Raw genomic sequence first — 21,773 nt, forward strand, 5'->3', positions numbered from 1 at the left:
ACGATAAGGACCACTTAACCAGGACAAATTACTCAAATTGGACATCAGTGAATTTATATTTTGGTTAGCATTTTGCAAACAATTTTTCTAAATCTTTAAAAAACGACGTCTTTCCAAATAATCACCAAACTCCCAACAGGCACAAAACACTGAAGAACTGAGTGGACTATAACCAATTACATAAAACACTACTGCCAGCAGAAAATTCCTGATGCTTGATACATGTTCAAAGTGAAAGCCACGCATGCATCTTTCATATTAAACCACTGACGTTCAGTGAGGTTCAGCTTGAAGACACTGATCTTCTATCATTTAGAATGCAAAAGGGTGAGCAGGGCAGATTATTATGGAACTAAGAATACGCATAATTTTAAGGGAAAGATGTATTTATCACTCAAGAAATACTATTTAAAATATTAACAGTTTAAAAGGAACATTAACTGTGAATGGCAGTTAGAACGCAAGGAAAATATGACATTTAAGCAAGTTAATGTTAACTCAATAGAAATCACATCATCATCAACCTTTCTGTAGAGAATTTGTGAATGCTATCTTATCTTTTGCTTAAGTTCATACAGAGTCCCAGAAAAGCATGTGAATAAGATCTGTGTTTGACATATTTACACCTATGTCTTATCTTCTTTAAGAAAATACACGCCTTCAAAACCCTACACTATGAAAAACTATTTTCAGGAATTTTTATTTGGTCCGTTGATCTAACAAGGCTGAGTTCGCAAATCTTTCACCCCCAAGTTAAAAATTGGAGCAACAAAACAAAACTCCAGCAAGGCATAAATAAGATAGTAAAGTGCATATATACAATCCCAGAAAAGTTTTGATTGGGAAGAGCAAAAATTTCTAGTGCAAAAACTGCTTTTGCCAGCAAAGCTCCCTCTCTGAAATCAAAGGGCTACAATAAAAGTTAAAATTGGAACGTGTTTAAGCAATGCCTCTTTTCAGTCAAGAGTTAATATATGTGCATGCACCTTGGCCCAAACTATATTCAACCTGGTAAAAGGGGGGAATTTCAGAGGACAGTTCAGAAACAGAATTTCCTGATCCAAGGCACTGCTTTCTCCAGGTGCCCCATGAGCAAGTTCCTTAGATGTGCAAGCTGATGTCCATCAGCTGCAAGTGGACACTTGGAAAAACCCCAGGAACATACTTGCAGTGTGCTCACGGCTTATGAAGCGTATTCAAACATGGTCACTTTATCTTGGTTTTGTCTTGTGTCTCTCTGTTCTTTCGAGCCCAAACTTGACTCTATGCAATGTTTTGTGCTTTTTGTATTTGAACAGAGACTGGGCATTGTCTGTGGGAATTCCCTTGGGTTATATCACCATGGCCTTTTGAACATCCGTTTTTATCCTTTTTTTGGAATTCATATTAAAATAGTTTTGCATTTCTCAGTACAATTACATAGATGAAGGATTTTTTTCCCCTTTTCCTTCAAGGATCCAAGTTGAAAGCTCTTAGGAGGACATCCAGATCACCGAGATTAGCCGCCTGGAAGAGTTCCGGCTGGTCCATCAGAGAAAGGGCAATTCTAAGGGCAGCCCAGATATTCCCAGAGATGGCAGGATGAGGGACTTGCTGCTGATTCCTGCTCTTTCTTTGCAAACTGAGGGCAGTGAGAAAATTGCTGACCGCTTCTCTAAGAGGGTAAAAAAACAGACATTTAAAAATTCAACAGATTTCAGAGTTAGCCAACTAGAAGTAAGATAAAAACGAATTATCATTTTGTTCTAAAGTCCAAAACCACCTCTTTGGTGTTTTGGATCACGAGGTGAACAGCTTTCTGATTCTCTCACTATTCCTTTGTGAAGTCATTGTTAAACATAGTGAAATCAGAAAGAAGGAAAGTAAACTATGTTTTAGGTATGTCACGTGGGACAGTTAGAACCATTGCTAACTCATTAATGCATTTGATTTTCCCCTTGCTCCAGGAATGATCTGATGACTTAATACCTTTGCAGATATGATTTGTATAAACAGAGGAGGCACCTGACCTTACTCTGAAACTATGTAGTTTAGCTTTTCTCATTAGTTTAACTTTTCTCAAAATAGGAGGCAGCCAGGGTTCAGTTGAGTTTGAGTTTCAAAGCAGCTGGTTATTTAGCCTTAGGCAAATTTCTTCTCTAAGTCTCAGTTTCCCCAACTGAATAAAAGTCATTTAAGAATCTTGTTGTGAGGTATAGCTGAATCATTTATGTGAAAGCTCTATCATTAAGTTATCCATGTGTGGTCTGGGGAACTCTGGGGATCAGTGAGGTCAAAATCATTTTTATAATAATACTGAGATGTCATTTTACAGCTTCATTCTCATTTCCTCATGAATATACAATAGAGTTTTCCAGCGACTTTTATGATGTGTGATATCCCAAGAGACTGAATGCAGAAGCAGAGTAAGAATGTCTTCTATAAGCAAGATATTAAAGAAATTTGCAAAAATGGTAATGCCACTCTTCTCAGTAAACAGCTTGTCTGGGGGAAGTTTTTTTGGTAAAATATATAATTTATATAAATAACTGGTTTATTATTTTTAAATGAATCTCTTCAACTTTTCTCAATTTCTAATATGGTAAATATTGATAGGTATAACCCACATAAATAAAAGTCCCTTCAGATTCTCAATAATTGTTAAAAGTGTAAAGGGGTCCCAAGAACAAAAAGTCTGTGACCCGCCTAGTCAGATGCTGTCCAAAGGCCTAGCTCCTGTGGTCCACGACCCTGCTTCTGTTGCTTGCATGCCTGGCGTACTTCCTGGAACCGCCCTCTTCAGGTCCCCGTCACCTGGAACATGTATTACATATCTGACAAACTTATCTTTGCCAAGAATGATGTCTCTTTAACTTGTTTCTTCTTTATTCTTCTAAAAGCTTTTCACACATTTGATCTCATTTAGTCCTACAAGGCAGTCACTGTTAGGCATCCTAAGAAACCATAAGGAAAGCAAGGCTGGGTTTCTGATTCCAGCGCACATGATTCAGGCATTTGCTCATCAACACTGCTTGGCTCAGACAGTAAAGAATCCACCTGTAATATGGGAGACCTGGGTTCAATTCCTGGGTTGGGAAGATCCCCTGGAGGAGGGCATGGCCACCCACTCCAGTAATTTTGTGTGGAGAATTCCGTTGGACAGAGGAGCCTGGTAGGCTATGGTCCAGGGGGTCACAACAAGTCAGACACGACTGAGTGACTAAATGCACACACGTTAGATATGCCTGGAAGTAAAGGGCACTGGATGTAGCAATTTGGGTAATGGAAGGGAGTGGGTGTTTCTCATCACCCCTCTTCTGGATTTCTTGTGATCAAGCAAGAGAGGAGGATTTATAACAGATACACAAGGAAAGTTTGCCATGGAGGCCCTTTCTGGCTTCCTTGGCACAGCTCAAAGGATGATGACTCCATTTACTCTCATCATCCTAGGCCTGTAAGAACTCTGGGTAAGAAAGATGCTGGAATGCCCTCCTGCACAGGCGGCTCCCGCCCTAGTGTGTGGCAGTGGTCTCGGGGCCATGGAGGGTAACGGCCTAGAAGAGTCTAGCCTTAGCCTGCTGGCCTCGTCAAGCAACTCTAGGTTTTTCTCACGAAGATAGTCTAAGCCTGTTCCCCAGCTTAAGGACTCAGAGGCCTTTGGGGAACTCAGAAGATTGTACACATACAAGTGTGAACAGTTCCAAATATACATACACACATGTATGTATAAGTTAAAAGTGTTTTAAATGTTATGTCATGATTAAGAAAAAGCACATTCGTTTAAAAGCATTCTTCACTTTATAGTAGGTTTCTCTCATTATACTAAGAATAAAAAAGGGGATGAGATTTATGTTTTCAACTAAAATGGGGTCCTCACTTTCGAATGGCTCCTTCCCAGTCAAAACACTTTGCTGTTTCAAAGTATCTAAGAATGTTCAAACTACTGCACAATTGCACTTATCTCACACGCTAGCAAAGTAATGCTCAAAAATCTCCACGCTAGGCTTCAAGAGTACATGAACCGTGAACTTCCAGATGTTCAAGCTGGATTTAGAAAAGACTGAGGAACCAGAGATCAAATTGCCAACATCCGCTGGATCATCGAAAAAGCAAGAGCATTCCAGAAAAACATCTATTTCTGCTTTATTGACTATGCCAAAGCCTTTGACTGTGCGGGTCACAAAAAACTGTGGAAAATTCTGAAGGAGATGGGAATACCAGACCACCTGACCTGCCTCTTGGGAAACCTGTATGCAGGTCAGGAAGGAACAGTTAGAATTGGACATGGAACAATAGACTGGTTCCAAATAGGAAAAGGAGTATGTCAAGGCTGTATATTGTCACCCTGCTTATTTAACTTATATGCAGATTACATCATGAGAAACGCTGGGCTGGAGGAAGCACAAGCTGGAATCAAGACTGCCAGGAGAAATATCAATAACCTCAGATATGCAGATAACTCCACCCTTATGGCAGAAAGTGAAGAAGAACTAAAGAACCTCTTGATGAAAGTGAAAGAGGAGAGTGAAAAAGTTGGCTTAAAGCTCAACATTCAGGAAACTAAGATCATGGCATCTGGTCCCATCACTTCATGGCAAATAGATGGCTAAACAGTGGAAACAGTGACAGACTTAATTTTGGGGGGCTCCAAAATCACTGCAGATGGTGACTGCAGCCATGAAATTAAAAGACACTTGCCCCTTGGAAGGAAAGTTATGACCAACCTAGACAGCATATTAAAAAGCAGAGACATTACTTTGTCAACAAAGGTCCATCTAGTCAAGGCTATGTTTTTTCCAGAAGTCGTATGGATGTGAGAGTTGGGCTATACAGAGCGCTGAGCGCAGAGGAATTGATGCTTTTGAACTGTGGTGTTGGAGAAGACTCTTGAGAGTCCCTTGGACTGCAAGGAGATCCAACCAGTCCATCCTAAAGGAGATCAGTCCTGGTTGTTCATTGGTAGGACTTATGTTGAAGCTGAAACTCCAATACTTTGGCCACCTGATGCAAAGAGCTAACTCACTGAAAAAGACCCTGATGCTGGGAAAGATTGAGGGCAGGAGGAGAAGGGGATGACAGAGGATGAGATGGTTGGATGGCATCACCGACTCAATGGACATGGGTTTGGGTGGACTCTGGGAGTTGGTGATGGACAGGGAGGCCTGGAGTGTTGCTGTTCATGGGGTCGCAAAGAGTCAGATGCAACTGAGCCACTGAACTGAACTGAACCGATCCAAACAGACCGATTTAGCAAACAAGACTACAGGATGCACAATTAAATCTGAATTTCAGATAGTAATTTTCATTATTAAGTATGTAACATGCAATATTTGGAAAATACTTCTCTAAACACATACTTGTGTTTATCTGAGATTCAAACTTAGCTGGGCATTCTACATTTTATCTGTCAACCCTAAAATTGACCCGTTCTTTACTGGAGACTTTATGCTTGAGATTAAAAATTCGCACATCAGCAAATTTTGTCCATTTCTACCTCTTATGGATTTTCATGGCCTCCTGCAAATAGCTGCCCTACTGTGAATGCCAAGAAAGTATTTCATTGACCCCTCATATTTTTTTTTTCTACAGTAAGAAGTTCCAATTAAAGCTCATCTGGAAGCTTTGCAAAATGTTCATGTAAGGGAGGCTCTTCTAAAGCTTAGCATGTACATCAATGAAGTTAGAACATTCCCTCACACCACAGATAAAAATAAACTCAAAGTGGTTTAAGGACTTAAATATAATACATGACACCATAAAACTCCTAGAAGAGAACATAGGCAAATCACCCTCTGAAACAAATTGTACCAGTGTTTTCTTAGGTCAGTCTCTCAACACAAAAGAAATAAAAGCAAAAATAAGCAAATAGGACCTAATCAAATTTACAAGGTTTTGCACAGCAAAGGAACCATCAACAATATGAAAATATAACCTATGGACTGGGAGGAATGTTTGTAAATGATATAGCTAACAAGGGATTAACTCCCCAAATATAGAAACAGCTCATACAGCTCAATATAAAAAACCCAAAAAACCCAATCAAAATATGGCAGAAAACTTAAAGAGATATTTCTCCAGAGAAGACATACAGGTGGCCAACAGTCACATGGAAAGATGCTCAACATCGCTAATCATTAGAGAAATACAAATCAAAACTATAATCACACTGATCAGAGTGGCTATCAAAAAGTCTGCAAATAATACATTCTGGAGAGGGCGTGAAGAAAAGAGAATCCTCCTACACTATTGGTGGGAATGTAAATTGGCCCACTATGGAAAACAACATGAAGGTTCCTTAGAAAGCTGAAAATAGAGTTACCATGTGATCCAGCAATCCCACCCCTGGCCATATATCTGGAAAAGATGAAAACTAATTTGGAAAGACACACACCGCCCCCCACCCTCCCCCTCCCCAGTGTTCACAGCAGCACTATTTATAATAGCCAAGACATGGCAGCAACCTAAATGTCCACTGGCAGATGAATGGATAAAGGAGATACGGGGCATGTATATATGTATAAAGTGGAATAGTACTCAGCCACAAAAAGAATGAAAGAATGCCATTTGCAGCAACACGGGTGGACCTAGAGAGTGTCATACTGAGTGGAGTCAGCCAGAGAAAGACAAATAATATAACGTCACTTATTTGTAGAATCTTAACAAATGATATAAATGAACTTCTTTACCAAACAGGAACAGACTCATAGACATAAAAAGCAAATTTATGGCTACCAAATGGGAAAGGTGAGGAAGAGATAAATTCAGAGTTTAGGATTAACAGATATACACTACTATATATGAAATAGACAAACAGCAAGGATTTACTGTATAGCATAGGGAATTCAATATCTTGTAAAAAACTATAATGGAAAAGAACCTGGAAAAGGATATATATATATATATCTGAATTACTTTGCTGTACTAGAAACTAACACAACATTGTAAATCAACTATGCTTCAATTTTTTTTTAAAGGCTTCTTTCAGTGAATTTAATATGTCTATGTGTACATGAGCATTTGTTTACATCTCTTCTTGTTCCAGAAGAAGGACCTAAGGTGTTATAAAATCTATATACACAACCAACCTAGTGAGTGAATAAAGGGAGTAAAAATAAGAAATCAGGTTAGGGGAATCAGAGTCAGGAATGAAGCTTATAGATGGAACATGCATCATCAGGCTGATGGGCAGGGAGGTGGCACAATTTGATTCTGGCCCTTTGTGTGGCTGACGTAAAGAGGGCCTTTGCTGTGACACACTTCACAATGTCCACATAATAAAACAGACTGGGTGCTCAGGAATCACTCAGCTATTCTTGGGTTTTGACCTGAGTAAGATCCTCTTAGAGGACAGAGTGCAATCTAGTGACTAATGTTCTTTCTAAGATCCTCTGAGGATAAATGCAGCAACTCGTTTCTAAAGTTTCAGTATTTGCCGGTGGCAAAATGCTCTAATGCGGTTCAGAGATGGCAATTCTTCAGATGTCAAAAGAGTACAATCCAGTTATGTGGCTCTCTCATGACTTATCTAAATGGTAATAATAATGAGGATGATGGCAATAATAATACTCAGACTAATGATGCCTACTAGGTATTGAACATCGGTTCTGTGCTAGGCAATTACATTAACCTGTACTGTAATCCTGCAATATAGATATTACGTCTTTTATTTTTTTATCCAAGTGAAGAAACTGATGCTCAAAGTTATGTGCCCAGAATTATGAAACCAGTAAATGGCAGAGCTCTGATGTGAACCCAGGTTTGTCTGATTCTAAAAGCCTGGCTCTGAGAATGAGAAGGGGTTTACATTTTTTGTGTAGTTTGACACTAACATTCTCTTTTTCCCCCCCCCACTTAAGAAAAGTAATACCTGTTGATTTAGAAAATAGAAAATAATAGGAAAATAAAGAAGAAAAACCACCCAAACTTTTATTACTCAAAAGAAATAAATGTAATTTATGCTCCGTGTTGATGGGGGAACAGATAGAGGATATACACCTGAAAGAAAATAAGGAGTCACGAGAGAAGGAGCAAGACATTCCAAACTTTAAACCCACCCTTTGAAGTTTTCCTTTTTTTTTTTTTTAAACTAACTTTACTTGTAAATTAGGTTTGGAAAATCTGGATTCTTGGTTGTGCTTTGCCAAAAACTGGCCCTGAGACCTTGTTGAGTCATTCTTCTGTATTCCTCCGTTCCTAGCCGTGGTTATTTTCCCCCTTACCTGGGAAATGACAGGTTCCTTTTTTTCCTTACCTGGGAAATGACGGGTTGGACTGCTCACGTTTCTCGAAGAGTTGCTCTTGAGGGTGTTAAAAACCCAGATGACTTGTCCTAACTCCAAATTGATCAAAATCTTTGGGAGAGGAGCCCCAGAATCTACATTTCACAAGATGCCCAAATAATTGCTGTTCTCTAATGACTAAGAAACATGGAGGCGGACAGTTCCTGTCTCAACAGCCCTCAGGATCTGAAGATCTGAAACTCACCCTTAACAGGAGGAGATTACTTCACAAAAGGAGGTATTTTTACTGAGAAACAACCTTTCAGATTAATCAACCTCAGCCCTGAGCGTGACTCTTAGCATTAGCCTGCTGCCATACTTCACCTGTAGGCGCCCAGGTTGATGCAGCTTATCCCCAGGTTGTATCTGGACCGGATGAAGCCTGGCTGAATCTCCAGTGCTCGTGTGTAGGCCTCCACAGCCTCCTCACTGCGGTCTCCATTTGCCAAGGTTGCCCCAAGACGGTTCCATAATGAATAGTCCTGACGAAAAAATTTGAGCTCTCGTAACAATTTGTACAAGTCACAATGACACAGTATTCCAACATTCCTGGTCGAAGGATGATAGCTAAAAATGTGTCAGTGCTAATGGACAAGGACCATGACTGATGAATTACTCAAAAATCTTTATGGACAACCCTCTGAAATGACTTTCATTCATTAAGGAGCAGCTACCATTTGATGCTATCAGGCAATTCGTGTTTCTATTTTAGGTCTCTTAGGTATTAACATCCATGGTAGCATATCATTAGTACTGATCACTTTAAACCACTGGATTCAGGGAAATAAAGTGTAGCAGAAATGCACAAAATGTAACCTTACATTTGAAATGAAAACTTACTTTTAACAGACAATCTTCTGGTTTCTTGCTACACACTTACCTCTGGTCGAACAGTTAAAGCAGCATTAAACGCGTCTATTGCTCTATTAAATTCTCCACTCAGGTGGAACAGCACCCCCAAGCCTGTCTGCAGATCTGGGTCGATCACATCTCCATTTTGGTGGGCAGCTTCCAGGTATAATTCCTTTACTCCTTCCAGAACAGAGCTACGAGGAAAACACATCAGATTTGTTGGCCAAATAGTCTGAACACAGATGATTTACTTTTTCCCATACCTAATTCTCAGGCTTTATAAAACCTGGCACATTGGTATTTAAGTTATTTATATGCCCAAAGTATTTGAGTTTGAAATATGGTATTCAAATAAACATCTAGGAGTGTCCACAAGTAGATCATGTGTCTAAAGTTTGGTTCTGGTCTTTGATCAACCTTTTCAGTCAGTGCTGCTCTTTCAGCAAAATGCTATCCTACACACCATCCTGAAATGCATGGTGGGGGGACCTGAAGCTTGTTAGCTGCCCCGAAGCTGACTGACTGTGTACACGGATGTAACTTAACAAGAAGGATACCTATCAACTGGAGACTTAGACATCCGCCGGGTGAGGCCTGGAGATCCCTTCTTGCTCTTCACAAGGTATTTGTACTTTGGATTCTGCTTAATCCAGTTCTTTAAAGCTTCGCAAGCATCTTGCTGATGGCCGGTGTTAGTGTAACTCACAGCCAAAGCCATCAGAGCTTTCAAGTTGTTGGGCTGCAGTTCTAAGCACCTGAAAGACGAAAATAAAAGTCAATTTCAGAATTTTCTGGAGCCAGAGTTTGAACAGTTCTTTAGAAAACTTTATTGACTAAATGGTGCAAAGCATTGCTAAATTTCTGTTAAGTCTCTGGAAAATAACCATATTTATCTACATGAAAATTGGGACCTCTGCCCATTTTTAAGAGTTACAACTCCAGTCTTATGAGTGCATTTGGTAATTTTAATGAGATGGTTTAAAAACTGTAAAAAATATGGCTAATCCCCTCACATAATTTGGCAGTAATTAGTTCATCTAATGGGAAGTAGGGAATATCATTATTTTAATGCTGCTCTTAGCAACTAAACAACAGCTATCAATATATTAAATGTATCTTATCCAAAAAGCAAACTGACTTGAACTAAATTTCAATGTTAAGATGTAAAAGATTGTACAGTGCTTTGTAAAGGAGAAGGAAATTCCCAGGGTTTCTAGACTACTAATGTGGATTTAGGAGGCAGAGGCTCCCCCTCATGCTAACCCACTAGCCTCTGGCAAGGGCTTTTCAAACTTTGATGTGCATGAGAATCATCTGGGGATCTGGGAAAATGCAAATTCTGACACAGTAGGCCTGGGGGGCAGCCTGAGGCTGTGCAGGTCAGACAGGCTCCCTGGTGAGGAGATGCTGGTAATCTGTGGATAAGACTTTGATTAGCAAGCCCTCAGTCCAGTTCAGTCGCTCAGTTGTGTCCGACTCTTTGCGACCCCATGGACTGCAGCACGCCAGGCATCCCTGTCCATCACCAACTCCCGGAGCCTACTCAAACTCATGTCCATTGAGTTGGTGCTGCCATCCAACCATCTCATCCTCTGTCATCCCCTTCTCCTCCCGCCTTCAATCTTTCCCAGCATCAGGGTCTTTTCAAATGAGTCAGCTCTTCACATCAGGTGGCCAAAGTATTGGAGTTTCAGCTTCAACTTCAGTCCTTCCAATTAACACCCAGGACTGATCTTTAGGATGGACTGGTTGGATCTCCTTGCAATCCACGGGACTCTCAAGATTCTTCTCCAATACCACAGTTCGAAAGCATCAATTCTTCAGCACTCGGCTTTCTTTACAGGACAACTCTCACATCCATATTTGACTACTGGAAAAACCATAGCTTTGACTAGATGGATCTTTGTTGGCAAAGTGATGTCTCTACTTTTTAATAAGTTGTCTAGGTTGGTCATAACTTTTCTTCCAAGCAGCAAACATCTTTTAATTTCATGGCTGCAGTCACCATCTGCAGTGATTTTGGAGCCCCCCAAAATTAAGTCTGTCACTGTTTCCCCTATCTATTTGCCATGAAGTAATGGGACCAGATGCCATGATCTTAGTTTTCTGAATGTTGAGCTTTAAGCCAACTTTTTCACTCTCCTCTTTCACTTTCATCAAGAGGCTCTTTAGTTCTTCTTTGCTTTCTGCCATAAGGGTGGTGTCATCTGCATATCTGAGGTTACTGATATTTCTCCTGGCAGTCTTGATTCCAGCTTGTGCTTCCTCCAGTCCAGCATTTCTCATGATGTACTCTGCATATAAGTTAAATAAGCAGGGTAACAATATACAGCCTTGATGTACTCCTTTCCCCATTTGGAACCAGTCTGTTCTTCCATGTCCAGTTCTAACTGTTGCTTCTTGACCTGCATACAGATTTCTCAAGAAGCAGGTCAGGTGGTCTGGTATTCTGATCTCTTCAAGAATTTTCCACAGTTTGTTGTGATCCACACAGTCAAAAGCTTTGGCATAGTCAATAAAGCAGAAGTAGATATTTTTCTGGAACTCTCTTGTTTTTTCAATGATTCAACAGATGTTGGCAATTTGATCTCTGGTTCCTCTGCCTTTTCTAAATCAAGCTTGAACATCTGGAAGTTCATGTTTCACGTACTGTTGAAGCCTGGCTTGGAGAATTTTGAGCATTACTTTGCTAGCATGTGAGATGAGTGCAATTGTGTGGTAGCTTGAGCATTCTTTAGCATTGCCTTTCTTTGGGATTGGCATGAAAACTGACCTTTTCCAGTCCTGTGACCACTGCTGAGTTTTCCAAATTTGCTGGCATGTTGAGTGCAGCACTTTTACAGAACCTTATCTTTTAGGATTTGAAATAGGTCAACTGGAATTCCATCACCTCCACTAGCTTTGTTCATAGTGATGCTTCTTAAGGCCCACTTGACTTCGCATGAAACTAAAGGCCACACAAGACAGATGGGTAATGGTGGAGACTTCTGACAAACGTGGTCCACTGGAGAAGGGAACAGCAAACCGCTTCAGTATTCTTGCCTTGAGAACCCCATGAACAGCATGAAAAGGCAAAAAGATAGGACACCGAAAGATGAACTCCCCAGGTCTGTAGGTGCCCAGTATGCTGCTGGAGATCAGTGGAGAAATAACTCCAGAAAGAATGAAGAGATGGAGTCAAAGGAGAAAAACACCCAATTGTAGATGTGACTGGTAATGGAAGTAAAGTCTGACGCTGTAAAGAGCAATATTGCGAGGGTGGGATGATTTGGGAGAATGGCATTGAAACATGTATATTATCATATGTGAAATGGATTGCCAGTCCAGGTTCGATGCATGAGACAGGGTGCTCAGGGCTGGTGCACTGGGATGACCCTGAGGGATGGGATGGGGAGGGAAGAGGGCGGGGGGTTCAGGATGGGGAACACATGTACACCCATGGTGGATTCATGTCAATGTATGGCAAAACCACTACAATACTGTAAAGTAATTAGCCTCCAGTTAAAATAAATAAATTTATATATATAAAAAAAAAGCAATACTGCATAGGACCCTGGACTGTTAGGTCCATGAATCAAGGCAAATTGGAAGTGGTCAAATGGGAGATGGCAGGAGTGAACATCAACATTTTAGGAATCAGCGAACTAAAATGGACTGGAATGGGTGAATTTAACTCAGATGACCATTATATCTACTACTGTGAGGAAGAATCCCCTAGAAGAAATGGAGTAGCCCTCATAGTCAACAAAAGAGTCCAAATCTCAAAAACGACAGAATGATCTCTGTTTACAAAGCAAAACATTCAATATCACAGTAATCCAAGTCTATGCCCCAACCAATAATGCCGAAGAAGCTGAAGTTGAAGAGTTCTATGAAGACCTACAAGACCTTCTAGAACTAATACCCCCAAAAGATGTCCTTTTCATTATAGGGGACTGGAATGCAAAAGTAGGAAGCCAATAAATACCTGGAGTAATGGGCAAATTTGGCCTTGGAGTACAGAATGAAGCAGGGCAAAGGCTAACAGAGTTTTGCCAAGAGAACGCACTGGTCATAGCAAACACCCTCTTCTAACAATACGAGAGACGACTCTATACCTGGACATCACCAGATGGTCAACACTGAAATCAGATTGATTATATTCTTTGCAGTCAAAGATGGAGAAGCTCTATACAGTCAGCAAAAACAAGTCCGGGAGCTGACTGTGGCTCAGATCATGAACTCCTTATTCCCAAATTCAGACTTAAATTGAAGAAAGTAGGGAAAACCACTATACCATTCAGGTACAACCTAAATAAAATCCCTTATGATTATATAGTGGAAGTGACAAATAGATGCAAGGGATCAGATCTGATAGAGTGCTTGAAGAACTATGGACGGAGGTTCATGAAATTGTACAGGAGTCAGGGATCAAGACCATCCCTTAGAAAAAGAAATGCAAAAAGGTAAAATGGTTGTTTGAGGAGGCCTTACAAATAGCTATGAAAAGAAGAGAAGTGAAAGGCAAAGGAGAAGAGGAAAGATATACCAATTTTAATGCAGAATTCCAAAGAATAGCAAGGAGAGATTAAAAAAAAAAGCCTTCCTCAGTGATCAATGCAAAGAAATAGAGGAAAGCAACAGAATGGGAAAGACTAGAGATCTCTTCAAGAAAATGAGAGATACCAAGGGAACGTTTCATGCAAAGATGGGCACAATAAAGGACAGAAATGGTATGGACCTAACAGAAGCAGAAGATACGGCAAGAATACACAGAAGAACTATACAAAAAAGATCTTAATGACTCATATAACCACAAGGCTATGATCACTCACCTAGAGCCAGAAATCTCAGTGTGAAGTCAAGTGGGCTGCAGGAAGCATCACTACGAACAAAGCTAGTGGAGGTGATGGAATTCCAGTTGAGCGAGTCCTCACAGTACCTGTATCAGTTCTTTAGGAACTGATAATGTATAACAAATATGTTTGTGTGTGTGTGTGTGTGTGTGTGTGTGTGTATCTATATATCTATTTATAAAGATTAGGGAAGTGAGAGTCTATTTGGTAGGGGCTGTTTTTCCATGGTTTAAATAGGGGCTCTAATCAAGTATTGTGTGATGCTATCTCCACCCAGTGAAGTCTAGAATTTTAGTCAGGGGGTCAGGATGATGAAACTATCTCAGCAGATTCTTCGTAGACAATTGGAGTTAGCATTATGCTGAGATTATTCTGAGTATTTTCTTCCTGAAGAAAACTTTCAGATGCTGCAGAAGGCTAGAAAGCTAAAAAGAACTATTGATTCAGTGAATCTATTTTACGATTGCTTTTGACATAAGACTCTTGTGCCAACGAAGGTCAATTTGTAGATGATAAAACATTGTGATTTAGGAACATGATTTCTTCATACATTGTTTTCCAGAGCTAAATGTAAATAATATCTGGTGTCTTAGCACTTATCTTGGTCAAATTCTGTACAGTGTACTTAAGGGTCAAAAGACAAATCTGAAACAGCGGGAAGTCTTTTAACAAGTGTCCACCTGGCCCGTGATTTTGTGCTTAGTTTTATCTACCTCTGGAGGGCAACAATAGCTGCTTGTTCATTTTCATTCTCTGCCTGGGTTATCCCGAGGAACTGCCATGCCTACAAAAAAATAAAAAACAATGACTGATGTCAACACTGCAAGAGGAAGCAGAGTCACTCATGTGCTTTAGCTGGTTTGTTTACAAGTGACAATTCCCTCTCTGCGGAGCACCCTGACTTGGATGTGAGTCTTGTAAAGGGAGAAACATCACAACATCACCTGCATTTCTTCATTCAAATTCTCTTGTGGCATCTAGGTCAAGAGTCGCTGTCATTAGTTACAAACTCTAAGTATTTATCCTCTCCTGTGGCCCATGGAAACCTCTTGAGTCTCTGAGGTTTCATGATATTAGGTATCTTAAAACCAAAAGATAAATTTATAAAAGTATGCATTTATCAGGGAAAGAAGTAGAAAAATAATTTAGACATATAACTAAGTAGTCGAAAGTTTACAATAAAGAATCTCGAGATGTACACAATAGAAGTAGTTTGCATAAATGAAAGTCAAGTAGTTACTATAAGAGGTAACAGGAAATTTAGGAACTAGGGGAAAGAAACCACCCCCCCCCCCCAATGTGTGTTCAGCACAATACAATAGCTAAAAAGCATAAAACACAAATAAAATGTAATATAATATACCTATAATTTTATAGCCTACATTTACACTTTGTATTACATTGTTAATTCTTTCATGTTTTTACAAAATCCCCTTCAAAATCTATAATTTTGAATTTCCTTTGTTAAATGGATATCCCATTACTCCCACCACTAATCCCCTTACTGCTCTAGTTGTTTCTAATCCTTTGCTAAAGTCAATAATGTGAAGAATATCTTCAAGTAGATAATGTTTTTCACATCTGGAATGAAAGTTTTTAATATAAAAAATTTCCACTTTTATACTTTTAAGAAGAGTAATTCTCACACCATTACAAGCACAATGTACATCAACAAAACCTCTCATTACACACATTGTCCTCAGATTTGCCTGGGGGTATCTGTTGTAGGGATTTAAAAAGGTTTGCATAACCCGCCCCCACCTGTGAAAGTCAATGCTATCAACATTTTAAAACAAAACTCTATGAAAACATATAGCGTCATCTTGTGTGCATGCTGTGCAATAAGTCACTTCAGTCGAGTCTGACTCTTTGTGACCCTGTGGACTATAGCCCGCCAGGCTCCTCTGTCCAAGGGATTTCCCAGGCAAGAATCCTGGAGTGGGTTACCATGCCCTCTTCTGGGATCTTCCTGACCCAAGGATCCAACCTGGGTCTCATATCTCCTGAATTGGCAGGCAGGTTCTTTACCACTAGCACTACCTGGGAAGCCCAGTGTCATCTTAAAGTGCTGAAAAAATTGTATCAGCTTTTTCCCTCATGGGTTATTATTACACATATGATACAAATTCATAAAAAAGTACTGAGTATTTCTCTCCCAGAATATCAGGGACTCTTGTACATCTTTCAAATATATTCAGAGCAGCTTCTATTTTGATATCACCTTTCATACATCTTAGAATGCTTTCTTAAGATTGATGAAACAATCTTTTTCTGGGAGCATCTTCCTAGCCTTTGGGTATAGTATCATTTTCACCATTCACAGGCCATCAATTATCTTGGCCTTGGGGTCTCCATTGATTCAGAAGCCCTGGTCCTTATCTAGGATCCATTAGTTACCAAGTGTGCTCATTTTCTCAGTTGTGAATCTGGGACAATAATGTATACCTTTCATTAAACTTCCTAAGGTGATTGTGACAAATGACGTTTTATGTATGAAAACACACAGCATTTAGAAATGTATGAAGGCATTATTTTTTGAGGGGGTTGTAGTTTCCTATTAATGTAATGACTTTCTTTTCTAAATTGATAGATCTAAAAATTCCAATATTTTGATTCAGAATTTCAACTCTCAATTCAATCTCATTTCACCGTAAACATTTTGAGTAACAAGATACTAGGGGCTTTAACTAGTAATTTGTTTACTTGTTCTTTCTGTACAAACTCGGTACAACCAATAATAATGATGAGCGCTAAATACTGACATGTCAGGCACTGAACTAAGCACTTTAATCTCTATGAATTTACTTAATCTTCACAATACCCAACGAGATAGTTATAATTGTGATGTCCATTTTACATGTGAGGGAACCGAACCTTAGAGGGTTTAAATGGCTTGTCCCAGATTACAGGACTCACACGGCTAACAAGTGGTAGAGCAGGGATTTGAACCACATGGCTAGGTAGCAGATCCCAGAGGCTTAACCTCTATTCTCTACTGCCTTCTCAGCACTGTATACAAATTTCTGCAGTTCCTCTGGGAATATCCCCATATAAGATGTTTTCCGAAAATTATAAACTAAAAAGGAAGCCTTTATACCTGCCAGTATCTTATTACAGGCCTTTGCAAGTGGGAGACTTAGTGAATCAAGATAAAGCTGCAGAAGCCTCTTTGGTGGGTTCCCAGTCTGCATGTCCAATGACCCTTCATGTCTCACAGAAAGGGGCTTGTCTCACATGCAGATCTGGTCATGTCCCTCTCCCACAGTGGTTCCGTATGGCTTTCAAGATGAAGTTCAACTCTTGGCTACTTCTTTGTGCCTTCTCTCTTGCCCCTGTCTCCTCCTCTCTTACCATGGATCCAATGTTTCCTGTCTCTCTGCCACCCATGAACCATTCCCTCTAAACAACAACTGGACCTCCTTACAGTTTTTAATCATCTCCTTCAAAACTCAGCTTTGGATTCATTTGTAGGGCAAGGCTGGGTCAGAACTCTTGCTTTTTGCTCTCCTAGCATCCTGCGCATACTCTGACACCACATTTGTTACACTGCACTGACTGATTTACTTGTCTTGCAGATAGATCACAAATCTGTCCTTTCAACTGGTCCATTTTCTCTAGCTCTTCAATCCTTTAGCCCAGCCCATGCCTGGCACAATTCTTGGGACATAATACATGCTCAATAAATGCTAAGTGAGTAAATCAAGGGTGGGATATGGTGTGGCTCTAGATCCAGATGAAACCATACCCTGCCCTGTGAAAACTACTGCTGAGCCTCCAGGTTGGCAGTTTTGGTTCTTCATTTCTTGTCCCCACCTTTTATTTTTGGGCACTGTTGACACTGCAGAGGTGGTTAGAAAGTAGGTACCTTTTGTAACTTACACACATGTATCAGACTTAGTGAGGTTAGCTCCTTTGGGAAACTTTACTTGATGAAAATGCCACCTAGGAGAGCGCTCTGTCACCCTCTGCCCCTTGTTAGCACATGAAGCCCCTTTCTGAACCTGGCAGGATGAAGGGAAATGATACCTCTGCATCTCCAGGGTCCTGAAGAATTGCTGCCTCCATGAACAGGATGGTGACTGGCAGGTCCCCTTCCTTCAGCCTTTTTAAGCCTTCTTCAAATGCTCCAGGCCAGTCTTTGAAGGGGTTTTCAGTATGAAAGTAATAACCCTACAACAGAGAGAGGGGCCAACACAGATCCACTGATTTAACTCTTCATTGTTACATTCAATCAGTTCTTCCCAAATTTGAATTTAAGTAATTTTATTTATTTAATTTCAATGAAGCTTAATTGCTATTTTTTTCCTTATTGTGACTGTAGTACATTTTCATGGTGTAGATGTTAGATATTATTTTGTTACTGAATATAACAAAATAAACAAAAAGATACCTGTAATGCTGCAACCTAAATATGATCACTGTTAATATTTTGGACTTTGTTTTCCTTCTGTTATTTCTTTTGTTCTTTTTGTTTCAGCCATTTACCCACAAGATTTTAAAAATATTGACTTTTAGGACAAACTTTTGTGGAATGCTGCCATGCACTCTCTTGAAATGTTAATACCACATACTGTACATCTGTTAATATACAATGGCCCTTTGGAGGGCTATGAACTATTGTAACATCTAGGATATTTTTTCACCTTCTACTCACCAAACCAGTTTTTGTCCCATTGTGGGGCTGTATCTCTCCACTGAGAATGCATGTTTAAAAGTTATAGATTTTCTTTTGTTGCAAAAATTTAAACAATACAGATTGTACAAATAATCTTCTAGTATTTTCCATGAGTATATAAGTTAAACAAGTCCATGCTATAAAAGCAAGGTTGTAGCGTAAGCCCCATTTTAGTTATTAAAATTATTTATATTATGCTAAAAATTAATGAATCCTCTTTCGATGGTCACTCAGGTTACTTTTAATTTTTATTGTTGTTATCATAAATAACGCTACAGTGAAAGTCTTATGCTCAAATCTTTGCATATGATTATTATCTTCAGATAGACTTCTAGAAGGATTTATTATGCTCAAGGCTTCAAACTATTTTTGAGCCCTTGATATATGTAGCAGAACTGATTTTGAGAAAGTATGCCCTGATAAACTCTCATCAGAAGTATTGGAGATAATATTTGTTGCAACCTTAGTAGCAGAGACTATCATAAAAACCAATTTGATAGATACAAACAAGCTAGTCTGTTGATGATGCTACTAAGGTTTTTAAATACATCAAAGGGAGACCTTCATTCTCCCCAGGTGTTTAGAAAGACAAAACTCTTTGTCAGAATCCACAGGGTATGACCAGCTTATATAGTGATGTTGGGGTGTGGGACCCTGGGAGGGGGAGCTCAGGTTGCACGGGTTATAGCCCGGAGACTGACGTTGTACATCTGTGTTCTCTCTTCTCACTTACTTTCAATTGCTTTATGGAAAATTAACGATTTTAATGAGATGGTTGATCTGATTTTATGAGATTGCCTTGCCTACTGTGGGACAGAGAATACTGGAAGGAGGAAGACATCTTAATGATTATGTAGATTGCTAATCCCCTAAAATCAGAGACTATTCATTCATCTCAGTCCCCAGTATCTAGGGCAGAGTAAACAGTAAAATTTGTTGGATGGAACCAAATATCATGGAAGTTATTCAGAAATGAATAAAACTGAGAATTCCTCTACCACAAAGAACCGTAACATTAACATCTATATATATATTTCCCCTGTGTAAGAAAATTCTATCTTTCCATCTCTGTCTTTCAAGTCACTTAAACTGATTTCTCAGTGCTTTCTTTTTTTCCCAGGCATTTTTAAAAGCATAAATCCTAGAGCAGCTGGGGCTCCATGGGAGAATTTAGCTGGCTGTGGACTGTACTCACACATTTTCTGGGGCTCTTATTAGGGGGCTATCTCTGAGGAATCCCCTTGGTACTTGACCCAGCTGTGTGAAGTGTATCTTTTCCACTGAATTCTTTGCTAGCAGCATAAAGACTACCCATGAAATAAAGCCTGAAGCCCCCCTTTACAACCTCCAGCCCATTAATATCACTTTTGTCAGCTTATCGACATGGTTAGAGCATTGTGGGATTAGCCCAGTTCTTGTTCTCACTAACCCTCAATGTTAGTTCAGCGACTGGCCAAGCTCTGGTTGGCTGCCAAACTGTCTTAACACTGATAAAAAATAAGGGTGTTCCATTCCAGTTTTGCTGCCTTCACATATTGCATGATTACACTGTTTCTATCTACCAGAATTTCTTCCAGGTCAGATTGATATTAAACAGTCTATTTAGTTATTTGATTCCCCCCCCCCCCAAAATAGCTATCAACAATTTATAAAAATGATCCAAAAAGGATGAGAAAATTGGTCAACATTTGAAAGAAGAGAAATGGTCACCTTCTCACTGGCTGAGATTGTAACCTGGTTCTGGGCTTCCTGGTTCTCCGATATCCAGTTCCTCCGGGCCATTTCTTCCCATTCTGCTTGCATCTTATCCCAAAACTCTGTATCTGACTAGAAGACAGGAGAAATGAAGACAGATGGATTTAAGAACACGCTATATCATTTGGTTTATTTCCAAGAGACAGTTTTTCTCACAGATAAAAATGACTTCTGGGGAGGAATAAAGTGTTCAAATTGGCCACATCCAACGACACTCATGGTTGAAGAGCTTCTGGAGGGCACTCAGCACTCAAGGTGTCAGAGAGTATTAGCTGTGATTTTTCTCTGGGGGAAAACATAGTTACCACCTGAAGAACCAGGATCATATAAAACCAAATCCAGCTAAAAATCCATTATTTGAATAGTTTCAAGTGTGGGTACCTGACACACATTTTGGGAAGGGCAGTCTCTCCTAGAGTTGCTGCCAGGCATTGGGATTGGAATGCAGAAGTAGGAAGTCAAGAGATACCTGGGGTAACAGGCAAGTTTTGCCTTGGAGTACAAAATGAAGCAAGGCAAAGGCTAACAGAGTTTTGCCAGGAGAATGTGCTAGTCATAGCAAACTCTTTTCCAAGAACACAAGAGACGACTCTCATGACTATCACTAGATGGTCAATACTGAAATCAGACTAATTATATTCTTTGCAGCCAAAGATGGAGAAGCTCTATACAGTCAGCAAAAATAAGACCAGGAGCTGACTGTGGCTCAGGTGATGAGCTCCTGATTATAAAATTCAGACTTAAACTGAAGAAAGTAGGGAAAACCACGAGGCCCATTCAGGTATGACCTAATTAAGTCCCTTATGATTCTACAGTGGAAGTGACAAATAGATTCAAGAGATTAGATCTGATACAATGCCTGAAGAACTAAGGACAGAGGTTTGTGACACTGTACAGGAGGTGGTGAGCAAAACCATCTCCAGGAAAAAGAAATGCAAGAAGGCAAAATGGTTGTCTGAGGAGGTTTTACAAACACCTGAGAAAAGAAGAGAAGTGAAATGCAAAGGAGAAAGGGAAAAATATACCCAACTGATTGCAGAGTTCCAGAGAATAGCAAGGAGAGATAAGAAAGCCTTTCTAAGTGAACAATGCAAAGAAATAGAGGAAAACAATAGAGTGGGAAAGATTAGAGATCTCTTCAAGAAGATTAGACATACTACGGGAACATTTCATGGAAAGATGGGCACAATAAAGGACAGAAAAAGTAAGGACCTAACAAAAGCAGAAGATATTAGGAAGAGCTGTCAAGAATACATAGAAGAACTATACAAAAAAGGTTTTAATGACCCAGACAGTCATGATGGTGTGGTCACTCACCTAGAGCCAGATATCCTGGAGTGTGAAGTCAAGTGGGCCTTAGGAAGCACCACTAAAAACAAAGCTAGTGGAGGTAATGGA

At 39.8% G+C, this 21,773-nt stretch overlaps 1 protein-coding gene across 3 annotated transcripts in view; it reads right to left on the bottom strand.

Moving 5' to 3' along the window:
- Positions 1–342: 342 nt before the first annotated feature.
- The window catches only part of PEX5L (peroxisomal biogenesis factor 5 like), a 194,385-nt gene continuing 172,954 nt past the window's right edge, over positions 343–21,773 (bottom strand). For all 3 annotated transcript variants that reach the window (XM_061167887.1, XM_061167886.1, XM_061167888.1), the window contains 7 exons: positions 20,331–20,447; positions 17,972–18,115; positions 14,659–14,729; positions 9,668–9,865; positions 9,139–9,304; positions 8,583–8,740; positions 343–1,654 (listed from right to left, as the gene is read on the bottom strand). In XM_061167887.1, the coding sequence (XP_061023870.1) occupies positions 1,450–1,654; positions 8,583–8,740; positions 9,139–9,304; positions 9,668–9,865; positions 14,659–14,729; positions 17,972–18,115; positions 20,331–20,447 (1,059 nt within the window). In that variant the 3' untranslated portion in view covers positions 343–1,449. The remainder of the gene's footprint in view (positions 1,655–8,582; positions 8,741–9,138; positions 9,305–9,667; positions 9,866–14,658; positions 14,730–17,971; positions 18,116–20,330; positions 20,448–21,773) is intronic.

The sequence above is a fragment of the Dama dama genome, chromosome 19 (assembly GCF_033118175.1).
Source record: "Dama dama isolate Ldn47 chromosome 19, ASM3311817v1, whole genome shotgun sequence".
In the NCBI taxonomy this organism is placed as follows: domain Eukaryota; kingdom Metazoa; phylum Chordata; class Mammalia; order Artiodactyla; family Cervidae; genus Dama; species Dama dama.